Below are 17,110 nucleotides of genomic sequence, written 5' to 3' on the forward strand. Positions count from 1 at the left end.
AAAGACCAGTCCATGTACACACCAGATATTCATATTCCACAGAATGAATGCCAGAGTAGAAGTCATGCACTTTATCATTTGTAAAAAAGCAACTTAGGGTAATTTTTCCCTCCCTGGAGGAGAATAAGGGGTCAGGCTGGCATGAGGGAGGAGAAACCTGGAGTTGGCAGAAGGGCTCTGAGCAGGAGCGGAACTTCCTTCAGGAGACATAGAGTGGGGGCCTGCCTCTTTCCCTGCTTGCCTTTGGGGAATTACAAGAGCAGGATTTGTCTCGTATTTTTTTTTTTTGTTTGTTTGTTTGTTTGTTTTTTTGTTTTTGTTTTTTTATTGTATTCCCCTCTGTGGCCAACTGGTGCCTGGCTATTCCTCTGACTTCTCCCCGAAAGCTGCCTTGTGCTCCCTCTATCAGCCTGTTTTCTGAGTAGTGTGTGCTGGGCTCCCCCCAATCCCATCCCTGAGCTTTGCATTCTGCTTACAAGGCTCTTGCCATCCCATGTCACCAGGTCAACTCCTGCTCATTCTCCTGATTCCAGCTAAAGTCTCACTTCCTCAGACTAACGTTTTTTTGGATTTCTGTAATTAAGCCAAAGCCCCTAATTTTAGGCTTAATGGCATCGGTATACTTCACTTTTGTGGGAATTATCAGACATAAAAGTTGGCACTTTTGGTTGCATTATTTAATTAACTCCTATTTTCTCTGTTAGTCTCTATGTTATTTAAGAGGAAATATTGCATTGCTGCATCCCTAGTACAAAGAAGAGTATCCAATCCATGGGTCTTCCATATCTGTTGACTGAGTTATCCTCTGCCCTTCTCTGACATGCTTATGCTCTCCTGCTGCAGGTATTTCTTTCTGCCTGTTCCCCCTATAAGGGGACTTTCAGAAGTCCATTTTGTGCATTTTAATTCTAAAACTTATTATTTGCTTTGTTAAATATATTTTATTGATTATGCTCTTACATATATCCCAACTTTTCCCTCTTTATCCCCCTCTGTCCAGTACCCCCATTTGCTCTAGCAATACTGCCCCCCACCCCAGCTTAATTTATGTCCATGGGTCATGCATATAAGTTCTTTGGCTTCTCCATTTTCTATACTATTCTTAGCATCCCCTATTTTGTTTCTCCCAATTATGCTTCTTAATCCCTGTACATTTCCCCCCATTCTCTCCCTTCCTCCTCCCAGCTGCTAACCCTTCAAATGATCTCCATATCTATGATTCTGTTTCTGTTCTGCTTATTTGCTTTGTTTTTTAGATTCAGTTTTGATAGTTGTGAGTTTATTGTCATCTTAATTTTCATAGTTTTGATTTTCTTTTTCTTATATAATTCACTTTAACATTTCATATAATAATTTGTATACATAATAGTAATAGTTAACTCTTATGTTTACCTTGTGTCAGGCATCATTCAAAGTACTTGACATATATTTAACTCATTCAATTCTCATAACAATTCTATGTGGTGTATTATGTCATAGCTCATTGATTCTGAGAGACATTGATTGCAAAGTACATTATTATCTTGTTAGTTGAATGATAGAATGTTATCTCTACTTTATGAATGAGAATTTTGAGGTAATGAAAGGTTTAGCAACTTTTCCATGAAAGCTAGTGCTAATAATGGTCGAGCCAGCAAGCAAACTAGGCAGGGTGATGCCAGAGCTCGTGCTAGGGGCCATGGTGCCATCTTGCCACCCAGTCAATGAGAGTCACACATATAGGCTGCTTTGGCATTTCTCAAATCCAGTAGATCTCAGAGGGTATGAGGTGGAATAGGATAAACATTGTGACACTCGCTTGACCATAACTATTTAACAGGAAAATGTCAAATTGCCTTTAGAGTAAAATAAACTATGCTTTATTAAAATAAACATGGATGTGTTAAATTGTAGCATGCAAAATGTATCCTAAGTTGTGGAACCTAAGACTTAGATTGCTGTTCAGTTACAATGTTGCCTATTTTCTGAATGCCTTACTTTGTGGTCAGGAGTACATCAAAGGAGAATTTGGAAATGCAATGAGAACTGTGGTGTCTCCTGTTTTTACAAAAGGGTAGGGGAAATACTATGCTAGTCTTCCTCATTCTTCTGGATATTTGAGAATTGACTTAAGTGATTTAGAGGGATAAAGAACTCTAATTTCTCTACCTCTTGTAAGCTGACTCTTCAAATTGATCAGGATAAGAAAACAAGCTTAATATTTAAACTGACAGATATAGGCCTGTTCATATATGATCATATCACAGAGGAAACTGAAAATGTTCAGGTATCTTATGAAAAGGCTTATATATGAACAGATGGTGAAAAATAAAAATAATTACCATAAAGAGAGTGGAGACTAAATTCGGACTTCATGGGCTCAAATCTGAAATCTGCCACTCAGTAAGTAGCATGGTAACCATGGTCAAATTACTTACAATGGCCTTCACTTCCTTATCTATAAAGTGGAAATAAGATGGAATATACATTGGGAATAGTGAAGAGTCAAAGCAATAATGCAACTAGCATGTTTAGCATAATGCTAGGCACTTAGCAAAGAAATAAAAATTATTTTTATTCAAATATTTATCATCCATAGGAGAATATATAATTATTTTTTAAACAGTTGGTTATTCTTAATGTGATCAAGTGCACTGGACACAATACAATAAAGTTGCTTTGGGCTAACAATAACCACTGTCAATTTGTTTGATGCTTGCTAGTTTATTTTGACAATGTTTATTTAATTCTTAACCCTATAATTTTACACAAACACTTGTTTATATCACACAAGGTAATTACAACTGATTTTTGCTAATGGCTTCTTTCACTTTTGATATCCTATTCATCCTGCCTTTCACTAATCATCTTATGATTCTGCTCATATTAGAGAACTAACTTGCTAGAACACATCAATATTGTTCCTATGTACAAATTAAAGCCTTAGTACCTTATCCAGACCTTGAGATCCTCTTGTCTTTCTGAGCTCCTATCTTACCTACCATTGCCATTCAGTACACCTCACTCCAGCCAGTTAACTCCTGCATGCAGCACACTCATTCCTACCTTCGACCTTTGCACTTGTCTTTCCCCTGAGAATGTTATCTTTCTCTGATCTGCTAAACCATAGCCTCCTGCTAAAGCCTCTACAAAGGTGCTCTGAAACTCACATTGCTTTCTTGAACCAGGGGTGTGATTGTTGTGATTTGCATTTTAATTTCCCTTCCTCTACTATTTACTTTAATTAACTTCATAAGCTCAATTCATGATTCCAAAACATTCACACTTCTTTATATCACCCATAACACCTTTGCATATAACAGTCCCTCAAGAAATATTTTTGACTGTTGAATAAACAAATGAGTGAAAACACCTGTTGGCATTTCCTCATCAGTGACTTTCAGTTATTTAAGGTGTCTGTGATAGTTTGGAAAACGTGGCAGGAAAAATAAGTTTTCACGCTGTGTTCCTCACATTACTTACTGTCTCTGTAAACTTAAGAATTACCATACACTCAGAATTTCTGGTTAGGCAGTTCAGAGAGGGCCCAAATCACAGAGAAGTGGAGTTCTGTATGCATTCATTTTAAATAAACTCATTCATGAATTCGCTCATTATTTCCAAATATATCAGTTGAGTTACTTCTATGCTGGTCACTGTTCTAGGATGAGAGATGCAAAAATAAAGATAATATGATCATTGCTCTAAAGGTTTTAGAGATAATAGAAGAATGAGGAATGCAAAGCTTCCTCTGGCTCTGGGAGCTGGTACAGTGTTTGGTCCTCCCAGATTTGGCCGTCAGAGCAATAAGCCTCAGGGTGGCCACAGCATGACCAACTAGTTCAGGTGCTGGGGGAATGCTGTGAGCATTTAATGGAGAGATGGAGACCTCCCGGAACCCAGGCGTGGCTCCTCAGTGCTGTCCAGTGAGGAGAAACAGCGAATCTCTGTTAGTTCTCTGCCCACACCACCAAGGAGGAGGACAGAGCCCATTTTTGTCCCTTGGGTTTTGGTCTGAGTGGTGCTTCAGTAGCTGTTAGAAAATACTGTTACAAAAGGTGATGATGGTTAGACTGTCACAGACCTAACGTTTTGGCACCACCAAGAACTGGAGAAAGTGATCAGAAGCCAGGGAATGTGGCAGCCATGAAGAGATTTCTTCTACCTGCCCTCGGAGCTCAGAGTAATAGATCCATGCCTCTAGGCTCTCTCCAGGATCCTCAAGGGCAATTCAGGATAAACCTGGGTGTGATCCACTCTACCCACACTCACTCCCGCTTCTTGCTCCTTGCCATCTCCCTTGGGTTTGACACTCTCTATTGCCTTCAAGAAAACTCACTTCTCTGGGCCCATTCCTCAGGCAAACCACTCCTCCTCTTCAAAAACAGGGAATTCAGGCAGGACGGGAAGCCAGAGTTACTTGTCAACCAAGGACAGCAGCTTTTCCCTCAAAGGCATGGGACTTGGGGTGGCTGAGTTACTTCTCCTGGATGGAATGTTTAATGGTGTTGCCCAGAAAATGTCAAAGCATCAGCTTGGGCTCCAAGCAGGAACAGACTCTTCTTGCCAAGAGAGCTTTCATTTCCACTTCCATCCCCCCAACTGGCACTATGAACAGATCAAGACCGAGAGAACACCAGAGAAAATGTGGGCTCCTGGGGCCTGGGAGGGACAGACACAGAAAGACAATCCCACGCTGGTGTTTTCATTAACAAAGATGCAGCTGGCATCTGGCAGAACTGAATGAGGGCAAGCATGATGTTTCATAGGAATTAAATTATAAAGACTATACTTCTAGACTGCATTTTGAGAAACAGACTGAGACTCAGCAATAAGTGTTCTGAAGCAGCAGGAGCCTTGAAGGGAGAAAATGATGCCTCAGAATAGGCAACAATAGTGTGTAAGCCTTCGAAGAGTATCCAGAGACTAACGCCATGGAATTCACACTGAAAAAGGATTATCACCAGTGTAGAGGTGAGGAAGCCAAGCTGAATATTCAGAACTTAAGTATTCAGATGCGGAAACATTGGTAGAGCCTATGGTGTTCCATGCTCACTATACTGCATGTGTTCAAACATCCTCAGTTATCTCTTTATTAATTTCAATAACTATTGTGAATAAATTTTATTATTGATCATTTTCATAAAGTCTTATGCTAAAGAACAAGTCTTCAAATACATAGACTTGAGTATTAAAGTCAGAAGCCTAATGCCCATATTAGACAAAAAAAAAAAAAGTTCATTTAAAATAAGAATTTAATTCTATCAGATGTGGTCAATGTTATTTATGCATTCAGTTGATTTTAAAAGTACCCTCCCTGAGTAATAATATAGTATAATTGAAGAAATGTGGGAATGAGAATGAAGGTGTTACCTAGAAGCACATGGTAAGACTACTCAGCAATTCATTAACCTCCATTTTTTTGCCCCATCCAAGACACATACCACCAAAGATAAACACCAAATGCATAATCAGTGCTTTAATTTTTATTGCTTTAACATACATGGTTTATCAATGGAGCAAAGTATTAATAAACTACAGAGTGACATGAGTTGAAATAAAATATTGTTTCAAATAACAGGACTTCAGAACAAAACCAGTGTTATATGTGTGAAATCAATTGTGACTATAATGGAAAAAAATCTCATTAATTCAATTAAATACAAAAGGCATGCAAAAATCTCAAGAAGATACATAGGTTTCTATGTCAATGTCATGAAGGTATTAAATTGTTTTCCTATTCTTGGATAAGTACTTCACTTATATTAATGGGATAAATATGGATCAGAGAGATCCATGACTGCTTTTTCCAAAGTTTATCTATAACTAAACTGTAAAATCACTTTGAATTGGCTACGCCGGTCCTGGGCCCCACTGCTGTATCCACTCATCCCACTCTACCTTCTGCTCAGCAGGGCTTGATGTTCAAAGCAAGATGGTCTGAAACATTTCAAATGCCACTAAATTTAAGTTCTCAGGATATTGCTGCAATAAACATGACTATTATCAATTGCTTACTTTGATTTCATCTCAGACTTAGTTTAAATCTGCCTTCATCCTGAATTATAATGTGCATATGGCCTTCAGAAATGTCACTAAGTTTGTCAAAGTTACTGCTTATAAAAGTACAAAAAATAAAATGATTATTTTTGCCAAGTCACTGTGGAACTAAAAACGTAATCAAAATAGAAAGCAGGGACCTTTGGAAATCTTTCACTAGAATGTTAAATTCATACGTAATCACCTCACTTGCCCAAGACAATTTTGTTTTAAGTCCCAACTATTAGGTACTAAATTGGGCACTACATACATCTACTTCTGTTTTCAGGAGCTTGTTAGTCACGGATGCGGAGGGGAAATTATTATGTTGCCATTTAGGCCCCATGACATTTTCTTTGGAGGGATTGTACCACACACACACACAAGAAAAATTTTCAGAACCAGATAGAAGCACAGCCTAACCCTGCAAGGCAGTTGCTGAAATTCTCATATTTATATCCCCATGGAAATATTGTGTACCAACACAAAGAATATAGTCATAATGGCATAATTTGGCAAGCAATGGCACACTATCCCTACAGTATTTTTTAAAATTAATTTTATGTTTAAAGTCTCAGGAAGGAGAAAAGTTCTGTTTAATGGAGAGCATAAACTAACACCTCAGACTTGCCCCTTTTCTTTATTAATAAACACTCTAGTTCAAATTTAATGTTAGAAGTGCAGGTGAAGGAAACCTGTCACTCTAAGCTAGACTCTCAATGAATGCCACATAGAGGTTCAGAAAATTCACAGAAATGGGAAATGATATGACTTGTCTATGGTTGAACTGGGATTGCATGATACATGACTATTGGAATAGGAAAAAAATGTTATCTGTAGGCTTTTCAACTATTGATTTCATTTATTAAGACAGGACTTTAAAATTTTTAAAGAGATGCTCCAAGATCAAATAACTGGAACAAAAAAGCATTCTTCTTAAAAACTCAAAGAAATAAAAACTTTAGAACTAGAAAATATCTGGTTGGAAATGAAAACACAGGGACCACTCTGTTATTACCATGTAAGTAGAGGTTGTATATCTTACATTTAAGAAATTTTTAGAGGTGATGTTAGAAATCTGAGCCTTTTTCAAAGATAATTTTCTTTTTTAGAGCTTGCTTTTCTTACAGTTGGAAACAGGCACCATCATGATGAGTGCCAGGTACCCAAAGTGAAGGACCCCTCCCCCCAAATAAACACATTCTCAGTTTGAGGATGACCTAAGACTCCACTGTCAGAAAGACCAGGAAGTCATTCAAACCCCCAGGCCTGAGATAGAGAAGTGTGGCCAGCATCGTGGGCAAGAAGAGTCTAGCCTTCAGTCGGCTCTAGGAAGATGATCATGTAAACTTTAGAACTAAATTTACTTGCAGTCAGGCACACACCACATACATTTGTGATCTCCATAAGGAAGGAAACTATTTTCTATGGTTTTAATCAGTTTGGAATATGAAGAAATTTATAGAGTATTTCAGTAATCTTTCGCCATAACTTGGAACACACAAACACACATTAGTAATAAAAAAAAAGAAAGAAATGATACTAACAAATGTTTTTCACCAGTCAATGCTAAAGATGAATTTAAACAGGCATTTTCATTGTATTTTTCTCTTCTATGGAATAAAAGTAATTTGGCAAGAGTTTTTATCTCACTTCAGATTACATAGATTAAATATTAACTCATATGTCTGATATCTACATTCAGTTACCAAAGGTAAAAATATGCAGCTAATTATTTATGCACCTGTCTTTTATCTGCTTTGAATAATGTAGGTATGAATTAATGATATTTTAAAAGGTTTAATTTTTTTTTTGGCTATAACATAGGAAGCTAGCCAGCATTTGAAATTTTTATCTTATTTTCAAATGAAAGACCAATCTAATTTTTCCAGGAAGTCTAGATGATGGACTGACTAAAAATGCAGATTCTAGGGTGCCAGTGAGTTTTTGAGCAAGATTCTCATCCTGTTTAAGTCTCAATTTATTTACCTATGAAATGGAGCTAATAATGTTTATCCCATAGGCTTATTGAGAGATTTTAATATGGTAAGAGCATTGAACATACAGATGGCATAAGAGAGCAAGGATCACTCTTTGTTTGGTTATCTTGTATACCCTAAGAACCTAGAGTAGTACCTGGACCACCATTGTTGTTCAATAAATATTTGTTAAATATATGAATGTGTGATTATCCTGATTAGCTGTCACTGCAAAAAAATCTCACCTTTTATGAGTCTAGAAAACTGGCTGAACTTTCATTTCTCATCTTGCAAACAATATAACTAAATCATTCTCAATTGTACATAGTTTGTCCTGCCTCCAACATGACTTCACACAAACCACCAAAGATAAGTGCCCCATCATATCCCTGAACTGTTTCTGAGGAAGAGGCTGCCTAGACTTCATACAACCAAAACTCTTCCTTCTCTGGCTATAAAAATTATCTGCTTTGGCAACTACCTTTCTTATTTTCTCCCCTACCTCTGTCACTTTCTTACCCATATTTCTTTAGAAATGCTCTGTAATTACTTCTTTTTCTCCAACTCATCAAATTCATTTTGAAAGTCAATCCTTGTGTTTGTTCCCATAAAGCAATGGGGACCACTGGATGACATAAGCCAGCCTGCAGCCATGGCACATTTCATCCTGGGACCTGCTTATGCCAGCCCTACAAACCACCACTGCCTGTAGACAGGTGTCTGCTAAGGTTGGGTTCCATTTGGAAATGGTGTTTTCAGTTAGTATTAATTATCTTCTTTTGAAGTGTTCAGTAATAGTTTCTATCTATCCTGCTGGGTAGGAAAAAAATGATTCACATGTAAAATGACTAATGCTGTAACCTATTATTTTTTTGCTTTAATAGAAACTAATTTTAGTTCTTTCAACTTGGTTAAAAATGACAAAAAATAATTTAAAATTTTAATTTCTCTTCTCACTCTCATTTAGATGTCTAGGATACTGTTAGCTGCATACACTTGATTTTAACGGCATTCACATTTTCTTTCCTAATAGAAACAAAGGACCAAAATGAAAACTTAAAACTACTTTGTATGTAGATGCTTCGGTCATTAAGCCTGGCTTGTTTATTTGGTAGTAACATATGAAATACTAATATTGAAGATATCATAATGATATGGAAAAAGAATTATGAAAAAAGAAATTCCATAGACTTTTCATTTGAATAAGTGTTGATTCCTGGTATGTGACATATAAATAAAAGTGCCCAAGTTGCAGAAATTTTCAAATTTGCATAAAAAGAATTATTAAAATGATATGCAGGTTACAATCTTTTAACTGGTTGCCCCTAAATTTTCTGATCTGATTTCAAACAGAAATATGCCATACTTTCCCAAACAAAAAAATAGCTATTTGATTCCAAAATATGCCATAGGTAGGTTGGTTGGCAAAAGATAAGGTAACAAAAGAAAGTACAGATTTTATTCAACTTGATAGTCTGATACCTGCTTTGCTGACCTAAAGAACTGCTTTAAATGATACCGAAACAAGCTGGCAATTCTGCAATGAGTTTGCCACAGAATGACATATATCACAAAGAAAAGTCTTAGATCTCATTCTACTCATTCTGCTACTACTATACACAAATCTGTATCCATAGGAACCACAATCCCTAGCATGGAAGTTTGCATTTGAAACTACAAGTAATAAGAATGTTTTCTGGAATAGATTTAAAAAAAAAAGGAATAATGGTGCTGAAAATTAAAATTCATAACACTACAGAATATATTTTTTTATTTGTATGTGGCATAGACACCTAAGGAGATGAGTGATAATGATGTTGATGCATGGACCAGGAGGATAGAATATTAATTGGAGGTAACTGACTATGTCAGCCATTACTAGGAGAATGCCCAGCCCCAGATGGGTGAAATGAAAGAACTACCCTGAAAGTGAAGGTATGGAAAGCCCCTGAAATACTTTATATGGTCTCAGACTATATTTTTTTCAGCCATGCATTACCAAATTTGAGCAGTACTGATTTTGGGGTTTGAGGCCCAAATTGGGCCCTTCACTGTGTAGTCACTACCTTGCTGTAGTATGACTTGAAAAGCAGTTTCCTTTGAAGCTGTTGACTATACAAACAGGAGTCTTTCTGTGTAACTATGGTGGTTCTTACCCCTTAAACAGAGGGAATTTTATGGGGAACATATATTTATATTAACACTAATATTTAAAGCAATTTGCAAAAGCCAGAAGGTACATTTAAGAGTGTTGTATTTTCTAACACATTTATAGTTTTCACTTATGTCATAAGAAAAACAGAAAGGAGATAAGTAACACATTATTGTAGACATTTATTGTTTAATTTTTTTCTGACCTATTCATTGAGTTATAACCCAGAAACTCTATTAGAAACACATTTTAATCCAATAATTTTCACTTGTGATATATAAAAGAGAAAAATTTATATTCCTCGCCTTTCCTGTGCAATGGAAACCTTCAGTTTTTATAATTAGAAGAATCTTTAGTGGGTTATAATTTCATGGATATTTTCTAACCTATTCTGATTCCAGTGGAATAGTGGCAAACCAGGAGGAAATTGTTCTTGTAGGTGGTCTAAACCCTTTTCTCTAAGATTTTTTGTTTCCTCCATAAATTGATTTCACTAAAATAAAAAGGCAAGTTTTGATTAGCAGGATAAAGCAAATGTATCCTCAGGAGAAACACCAATCTTATGATGTTATTTGGAAAGGTGTGTAGATGGACCACCAAGGTATCATTCTCATTAAAGTTCTGCCATTCCCCTACAGAAGAAGTGCTTAAATATAAACATATCTAATACATTCATACTTACTGATGAGATCCATTTAACTAAGCTTTATAATGCAAAGATTTGTTAATATTTTGCTGCTAATTTTTGTTGTGTATAAGCACTTTTATCATTAGCAGGTCTGAGTTGGACTATCTTGAAATTTTGCCAACTGCAAAAATTCACTCATGTGGACAGATGCCTTTCTTAGCTCTATGCATCCTATTCTTATTACTCCTTTGATTTCTATGGCAGAATTTACTCCTGGGATATTTTCCAAGTTAATTTTTAAAATTAAATTTTGTTTAATTAAAAGTTGTTTACTTTGAGCTAAGCTGGAAATCTACCTACTTTGAAGAGGAGACCTTTTTTGGAGTCATTTTTTATTAAAGCTATAGAAGTTATTTGGTAATTGAATAATTTCAAGTTATTTCTATTCTTTCAATATCTGATGCTTCATTCTAAATTCCAGCCAGTGGAAAGCTGATGCAGGATCAAACAGACATTAGATAGTCTAAATGGGACTTTTGTGATTTTGAGCATGTGGCTTTAGGAAATAAGATATGCATCTAGAAGTATGATGATATCTTAAAATTTTGTTTTCTCAAATAAATTATAAATTTGTACTTCTTCCTGAGAAAAGGACGTGTCATAGATATTACTCTTGTAATGTCTCTTCTTAGAGCAGATAACCATGGTAACATTTCAACAAATGAAACCCCTTGTTTTGCCTCATTTATCTAGATAGTTTTGGAACATAGATATATCTGAATTTATTAATTCCTTTTTGCACTACCTTTTCTTTAAGGGTGTGGACTCTGTTCAGAATCATTATTGTGGGCTGGTGCATATCTCAAAACAGGGAGGAGCTTATTGCTTTTACCTCCTAGCAAGTTCATATGCTGAGCCCAGGCAACCCCACATTTTAGACGAATAAAAGAATTCATTAGGATAAAAGGGAGTTAATTTTTTCTCATAAGTAGTAATAGCCTATTAAATAAATGCCTTTCCCATACCATCTTGCTCAAGATACCATGCACATTATGTTCTCAACTTTTATGCATTTTTGTGTTTCACACATTCTTATACTCAGACTAGTCCTCCTAACATCAATTGACACTGCATGTTTGAATGTTACTTCATCAAATGAAGATGATGTGGTTGTTAAAACAACTTATTAATGGCAATATTATACAAAGTTCGGTTACAATTATAATATCATTTTAATAAAGTAGAATAGGGAATGGATGTTTAAAATTCTGTGAATGGAAACTATGGAAAAGCAATGTACCAGACTCTGAGACTATTATGAAGTTCATTACAAGCTCAACTAGGAGTGAGCACAGTGATTGAGACTGTGCATAGTGAGCACAGTTAAAAAAAAATCAATTTCAATGACTTTTATTTAAAACAATGTTATTAAACATCATTTCAGCTTCATTGCCATTAACTCTCCTTCATAATTCAATGATACAGTTTACATAGTTTGTATTTTACTCAATTTCAAATATTTTTCAGACTGGTCTTTTCCTTTTAATTGTAATTGCAAGCTAATAAAAATGAATTTTTAGAGTCATGGAGAACTACTTACACTTCTGTTGGTATAATTCACTCAGGAATATAGTTAGATGTACCATTCCACCAGGTGGGTAATAACTCTCTTCCTGCATGTCTGAACTGTGATGAACCCATTTAAAACCAACTTTCAATGTACAAAACTGCTAAACACAATGGGGCCCTAAAAGGCACACTTTAGGCATCAAAACTCACTGTAACCTTTATAATGTTAATAAATTGCTTCATTAATAATTGAGGTTGATCTTAAAAATCCAGTACATAGCTCGATTGCTCAAGCTTGGTTAGTTCTGATGGATGTTAGCCTAATCAGTTGACAATATGGACAGGTAGACATCGATTTTTTTCCTCCATAGCAAGAACCACACATCTCTGTCAGGTCAGGTCAGGTCAGGAAAAGAAAGATTTAACAGGATAATATTTTATGAGGTCTTTTGTTTTCATTGAAAATAAGTCAGGAGCTTATGTCAATTTTCTAACTTAAAAGAGTGAATGTAATAAAGCTATTACCAATGAATACAACTCACTTGAATCTCCTATGTTCATTTGGTAATAGATGAAAAATATTCTTTGTGATGGGCAACGCTGAGTGGCACCTGCAGTTTTCATTCATTCAACAATCATTTATTGATTATTTACTAGGTATACACAGATGACAATGACATGATCCCAAATACATGTTGCCGATGTTGGGTCAGCCTGCAACATTTTACATTACTTGTGGATTAAATCCTAAAAGCTAGTGAACTTACAGCACTCACCAAGTATAAAAGTAAAGCAGTGTGTTTAGCAAGGACTTTGTAATACAGACATTAGAGTAGAACAGTGGTTTCAGTAGACACGTCTTCCTCTGAATTCGCTCATGACCTGTGCCGGGTGAACTTTTTTCTTCGTTGAGCCTCGTCTGACAGCTGCACATGTTTCTTCTGGATTCTCTCTTTTAATTAAGGGTTTCTTTGCAGGAGCCTTCATTCTCCACATCACCACTGGGTGCCGGGGCCCAGCAGGGCTCTGAATTCGGATGATCTTGGTGGAGGCAATGTAAGACATTTTCACTGTTTGCACTACAGCGTTCATTAAATTTTTGGCTGCTTGGATTAGGGAGGTGACACTGTCCAACTGTAGGGGGAAAAAGAAATATTACTCAAGAGTATAACCAGGAATTTAAAGAGGCTTAACGTTATTGAAACTGAAATGTTCCACTTTGTTTCTACACCAGAAATGAATGAGTTAATTTGCATTTTATATACATCTATGTGTAAATATCTACATAAATCTATCCAACTAGCTTTGAGCATTTATCCATTTATCTTCTGTACAAATAGGTCCGTATTTTATCTTTTAAGATGATATGTTAGATTAATTTCTCTCACTTGGTTTTTAGTAAAATGGATTCTATAAATTTTGCACAATATTGTAAGTGCCAAACGCTCATTGCTTTCTTTGTAATGGATCTCCCTATTTTTAGGGGTGATGTTGAGACCCTTCTCTAAGAGATGACTATCCACAATAAAAGTTTTAGAGGGCATAAGTCTATTATCTCATTCCCTAAGTGATTGTCCATACATATAGGCCTCACTTAATCCTGTCTGCATTGCTGCCTCCTGAGACTCAACTGTTTGGCTGAACTAAGTGACTGGGTTTGTGAAGCATGGGGTGGTCTGTGGGCTTCACTTTAAAACTGGTTTCTCTTTTCTGTCCTAATGGCTTGGACAGAAAAGGCCCAGAGACCTGAGAGAGGGGTAACCTAAAATATTCCCCTCAGCCCAAACTAAGTATAGTGGGCAAAAGAGTTTTGGACAGGTGTGATGTGCCTTGCACACCTTCCTCCAAAGAGCCTTTTATTACCCCCTAATATGGGACATTGAAAAATTAATCCTTGCCTTTTGTCATCTAGTGGTTATGGATTGAATGATGTCTTCTAACCCTGTTGCCAAATCTGTTGCCCCCAGAATACAACAGGGATGCCAGCTTGTTAAACCAAGCACGCCATTGTCTGGGGGCAGCCAACTGACCTGGAGTCTGCACGATCCCTCCCCATGTGGGAAGGCCACCCTCCCCTCCACACCTCCACTCTTATTAGGGATTTGTGGACCCAAGGGTAGGTAGGACGATGACCATGTCCAGCTTGAATCAGCTTAAGTCTGAGAGGGGGAAATTGTTATTTTTTTATAAAAATTAATTAATTAATTTTAAAAAAGAAGAATATAAAAAAGGGTGAAGCTGAAGAACTTGTATGCACAACCCATGGACATGAATTAGGGGGGTGGGATTGCTGGGAGAAGAGGGATACTGGGCAGAGGGAAGCAAAGGGGGAAAATTGGAACTTTTATAACAACGTAATCAATAAAATATACAAAAGAAGCTATATTATGTAAAAGTAAGTTTATAAGAACAACTGAAAACTCTTCCTCTCAGGGAATTTATGGTTTAAGCTAAATATCATAAACATATATGAATATATATACATATATGTATACCACTTACTTTCACAAATATTTCCCAAATAATTTTACCTAAAATATTCTCTTTATTAAACATAGAACTTTTCAATGTATCACGCAATGTGTTAAAGTAGAAAATGCCAAGGTTTATCAAAGCTGGGTTTAAATTCCAAGCCTGCCATTTGGTAACTTGGGCAAATCATTTAACCATTTTCAGTCTGGTTTTTCAGGTGTTAAACTGGAAAAAATATTTATTAAATTTAAATAATACAGGTAAAAAACTAGGAGAGTGACTACTAAACAGTTGCTTGTCATTAAATATCTTTCTTTCCTATGAAGATTAACAAAATTGCTTATTTACGAAGATGACATTACTAAAATAAACTTTTCCCACATGATTCTGTTTTTAATTGTTATATTGTCTGGGGTGGTCACAAAATAATCTCAGGGAAAAATCAGGTGCTATTCCTAAAATCTTGCAAAATACCTTAGAGCTAAGCCAAGTTTGTTCATTTTTATACAACTAATGCCTCTTCCATTATTTTAGTTTGACAGACTGTCATCTACAACCTACTCATACAGAAAGATATGCCTTCTCTGTCGCCTCTCTGTGATGTGTGCTGTCAGGGTTGAGACTCAAACACCAGCTCTGTAGTTATAAAATCCATCAGCAGCTGCCTGGCCTGAGTACCCTACCTTTGCAGGTTGCAGACTCTCATCTCACATACAGAATAAATGAGTAAAGGAAAGTAGTAAGCTGAGTTATGTGCCTATGGCAGTGGTCTCGCTGGCTGCTTCCCAGGAAAAAAATCTAATTAGCTCCATTATATGCCAAGCCTGAAATTCCTTGAAAAAGTAACAACAAAAATATGTAATTTGAAAGGCAGTAATACTTGACAACTATACATCTTTAAGTCTTTTTAAGTACTGAAGCCAAAAATGTAAAATCTGTGTATATGGCAGGAATGAAAAATGTTTTGCAAACATTAAACAGGATTTCATGAAGCTCTCCTGTATTTCAGAGGACATTTAGAGCTTCTAAACCTGTTCGCAAAACAAAAAGAAACTAGACTTTGAACAAAGTAACACACTTTGTTATTAACGTTACTCTGTGGAAAGATGGAAAGTTAAAATCTGTACTTTAATAATTAGTAATCTTCATTAAAAACTTTCTGGATCCCATTTAAAGTCTGAAGTTGTTTCAAATCTCACCGTAGGAAAAAGAAAGTATTTTCTAAATGATGAATTAGGATGAATAGTATTGAGGATACTCAGTAAGTTTCTCTCTCAAACATGAAAATATTTGATTTATTCTGCGGGCTCTGTGTTACCATAACATCTGCCACAGAAGATGGACCTAGGGGCCCACTGGCATGCAGAATTTCACCAGTGGCTTTGGCTCCTCTACCCAAAAACTTATATCCTCTAAGTCCTCCTTCTGACTCGTTAACCTTGTCATGTATAGGCTGCATTTATTCCATCACCTATTGATTTTTTTCCTATCAAGGGTATGTATAAACCAGTTGTCTAGAGAGGATGTTTAAGAGCAACCCATGGCTTAATATGTGGGAACTGGCTTGTCTTCTTTCCTCACTGAATCAACAAAGCCCTGTTAGCACCAATGTGATCTTTTATGCTGGCCTCTGACAAGTGCTTTTATTTTAAAATTCTAAATGGTCATAGAAAATTTCTTAGAGTGACTCGAAAGGAAAAAAAAAACACAGGACAATTATCCCTCTAGGAAAGCATGAAGACTAGTTGTGCAGACAGAATAGGGCAATTGCTACAAGAATACTGTTATTTCCTGGGGAAAGCTTGTAAGACAGTCCATGAGCATCTTCGAGTCTAAGAGCTATGTGTGCTGAGAGGCACACCTCTCTGCTATTAGCCAAATCACAGTCAGGCCAAGAAAATGCTAGGGAATTTTGCTGGAGGCCCCAGCAGTGGCTCCTACCTACTGACAGAAAATAACTGCGTAATTTTATGTCTGCAAAAAATTATGTACATCCTTTCATCCAGGACTACTTTCATGAAAAATCCTTCAAGAGAAGGATTCAGTAGAATTTGTTCTGTGAAATCAAAGGCAAATTTGAACTGGGTAATGCATCACACAAATGTCATTGTGTTCAACTTATTAAACAAAGTTTTCTGAATTTCACAAATGTACCTGTGTAAGAAAAGAATATTAATTTACTTTAAAGACATATAATCAGATGATAAAACTCAGGTCCCCCATTTTTTTTTTTTACCATTACAAATTACTTTCAAGAATTGATGATTCTTCTAGGCAACTGTAACTTTAAAT

General features: G+C 36.2%; 1 protein-coding gene across 1 annotated transcript in view; it reads right to left on the reverse strand.

The window, feature by feature from the left end:
- Positions 1–10,321: 10,321 nt before the first annotated feature.
- The window catches only part of CTNNA3 (catenin alpha 3), a 1,620,658-nt gene continuing 1,613,869 nt past the window's right edge, over positions 10,322–17,110 (reverse strand). Inside the window, exon 18 of the mRNA XM_090278091.1 lies at positions 10,322–13,480. Coding sequence (XP_090134217.1) covers positions 13,193–13,480 — 288 coding nt within the window. The 3' untranslated portion in view covers positions 10,322–13,192. The remainder of the gene's footprint in view (positions 13,481–17,110) is intronic.

Source organism: Furipterus horrens, unplaced genomic scaffold, assembly GCF_987537825.1.
Source record: "Furipterus horrens unplaced genomic scaffold, mFurHor1.1.pri manual_scaffold_5, whole genome shotgun sequence".
Classification (NCBI taxonomy): Eukaryota; Metazoa; Chordata; class Mammalia; order Chiroptera; family Furipteridae; genus Furipterus; species Furipterus horrens.